Source organism: Microtus oregoni, unplaced genomic scaffold, assembly GCF_018167655.1.
Source record: "Microtus oregoni isolate MIOR12 unplaced genomic scaffold, Mior012 000043F_ref0000047, whole genome shotgun sequence".
In the NCBI taxonomy this organism is placed as follows: Eukaryota; Metazoa; Chordata; class Mammalia; order Rodentia; family Cricetidae; genus Microtus; species Microtus oregoni.
The window spans coordinates 14,967,412-14,969,512 of record NW_024543210.1 but is presented as its reverse complement, the minus strand read 5'-3'; the positions used below and the strand labels follow the sequence as shown (position 1 = coordinate 14,969,512).

The window sequence follows — 2,101 nt, the reverse complement described above, 5'->3', positions numbered from 1 at the left end:
TCAGGGCCTGCTTCCAAATGAACAGTTAATCTGCCAGTGCTTGTGAGTGCTCACTGCACCTTCTTTCTTTTTTCATTTCCCCCGTTTGCTTCTGAAACAATAATCTTTAAGTTTTTGACTCAAATGGGATGTGTTAGGATACCTCCATTGGCTGAGAATCTTTGATGAATCATGTACACTGTGGATTGGAAAGAGACAAATATTTTTCAAGTCTAGCTTAATTTCTGAAATACACAGCGAAATGACTGCTCCCGAAGAGTTGGTCAAATAATTGTTAATTTAATTTCCTTCTATGACAACATTTTGGCATCTTTTTTTTTTTTTTTTTTTTTTTTTTTTTTTTTTTTTTTTTTTTACTTTTATCTGCATTTATTTCATGTTGAATTTATTCCCGTGCCATAAGTTTTTGTTTCTTCAGTTTCTTCTGGGATATCTTTTTCTTCTGTGCAACCTCCTCTTCTGGCTTTGGAACAATCTGTTCCTTTTCAGTGAGGATCATCTCGATGTGGCAGGGGGAGCTCATGTATGGGTTAATCCGGCCATGAGCTCTGTAAGTTCGTCGGCGCATCTTAGGTGCTTTGTTCACCTGGATGTGCTCAATGACCAGAGAGTCCACATCTAAACCCTTCAGTTCAGCATTGCTCTCTGCATTCTTCAGCATGTGCAGCAAAAATTCTGCACTCTTTTTTGGCCACCGACCCTGTGTCCAGCCCCACTGTTTGGCCTGGGCGCACCTACCAACTCCACCATTGTACCGTCGGAATGGCACACACTGCTTCTTCAAAGTGACATCTTTCAGATACTTGGTGGCTTTTCGGATATGCATACCCTTGATGGCCTGGGCCGTTTCACGGGTGTTCTTAAAGTGAACCCGAAGGTTTGATCCTCTCGATTTGCATGATTTTGTAGGGTTTTCTGGGTCAAGAGAGTAGCGAACCATCTTCACGGGTCACCTCTGGCCGCTTACAGGAAGAGGAAGTACAGGGCTACTGGGAGAACATTTTGGCATCTTAAAAATAGCTACAGAAGCTGTTCAGCTCAGGCCTTAATCTGCTCAAGTCTGACGTCATGCCTGATAAATGATCACACAGGCTAGAGAAGAACAAAAGCGGTGATGGGAAGAACTTTTAGTTGGGAAAAAAAAAAAAAAAAACAGCTTCTGTGCATTGAGCCAAAATCCATCTTCCTATAATGCCCTCTCATTTTTTTCTAATTCTAAATAAAGCTCAATAGAGAAAGACCAATTTTAGTTTCCACATAAAAGTCTGCTAAGTGTCTAAAAATGGCAATTAACCACTTACCAATTGCATTTTACAGGGCTAAGTGTATAGAATCAGCTGAGTTAGGAATTCTTTTTCCCCTTTGGGTTGGTTTTGGTAGAATGAGCTTTCAATTACAGCTGCAGTATCAATGGTAAATCATCAATTATTCCTTTTATTCCTCATTTAATAGTGTTGAGGTTTGCATTGCTCCTATCATCTTCAATGGATCTTACAAAACTTATTATATGAAATATAATTACTGTTCCTAGAACTAAATCTCATCTTCAGTGAGATTATGTATAAGTCTGTGATTTTTTTTGATTCAAATAAAATACCTTAGGAAAATGTCAGACTATGAGCTGGTGTGGTTTCATCATCTTCCTTCTGTCGCCAGACATGGTTGAATTGTGCTGTGTTTGTTGCCAAGTTTACGACTATAGTCTCATTTTCTTATTCTTTCATAGTCCTACTAACAACCTGTCTGATATTTGACACATAGCAACTATTAAACAAAATTCCTTAAGCCAGTGATTCCTAACCTTCCTAATTCTGCAACCTTTGAGTATCGTTCCTCATGTCATGGTGACCCCCAGCCATAAAATTATTTCATATTTATAACTGCAATTTTGCTACTGTTACAAATTATAATATAACATCTGATATGCTAGACATCTGATATGGAACTTGCAAAGGGGTTGCAACCCACAGGTTAAAATCACTGCTTGTTTCAGTCAGTGATGGCTGTTAATGCCTTTTTTACAGTAAGCCTATATTCCAAAACTACTCCATCTTCTTTCTTACCTTAACTACTTTCAACCCTATCAGATCCTATCCTAACA

At 38.6% G+C, this 2,101-nt stretch overlaps 1 protein-coding gene across 1 annotated transcript; it reads right to left on the bottom strand.

The window, feature by feature from the left end:
* Window positions 1-362: 362 nt before the first annotated feature.
* LOC121434382 (60S ribosomal protein L17) lies at window positions 363-984 on the bottom strand. The gene has a single exon (XM_041633286.1). The coding sequence runs from the start codon at window positions 938-940 to the stop codon at window positions 386-388; it is 555 nt and encodes a 184-aa protein (XP_041489220.1). The 5' UTR covers window positions 941-984; the 3' UTR covers window positions 363-385.
* Window positions 985-2,101: the final 1,117 nt, after the last annotated feature.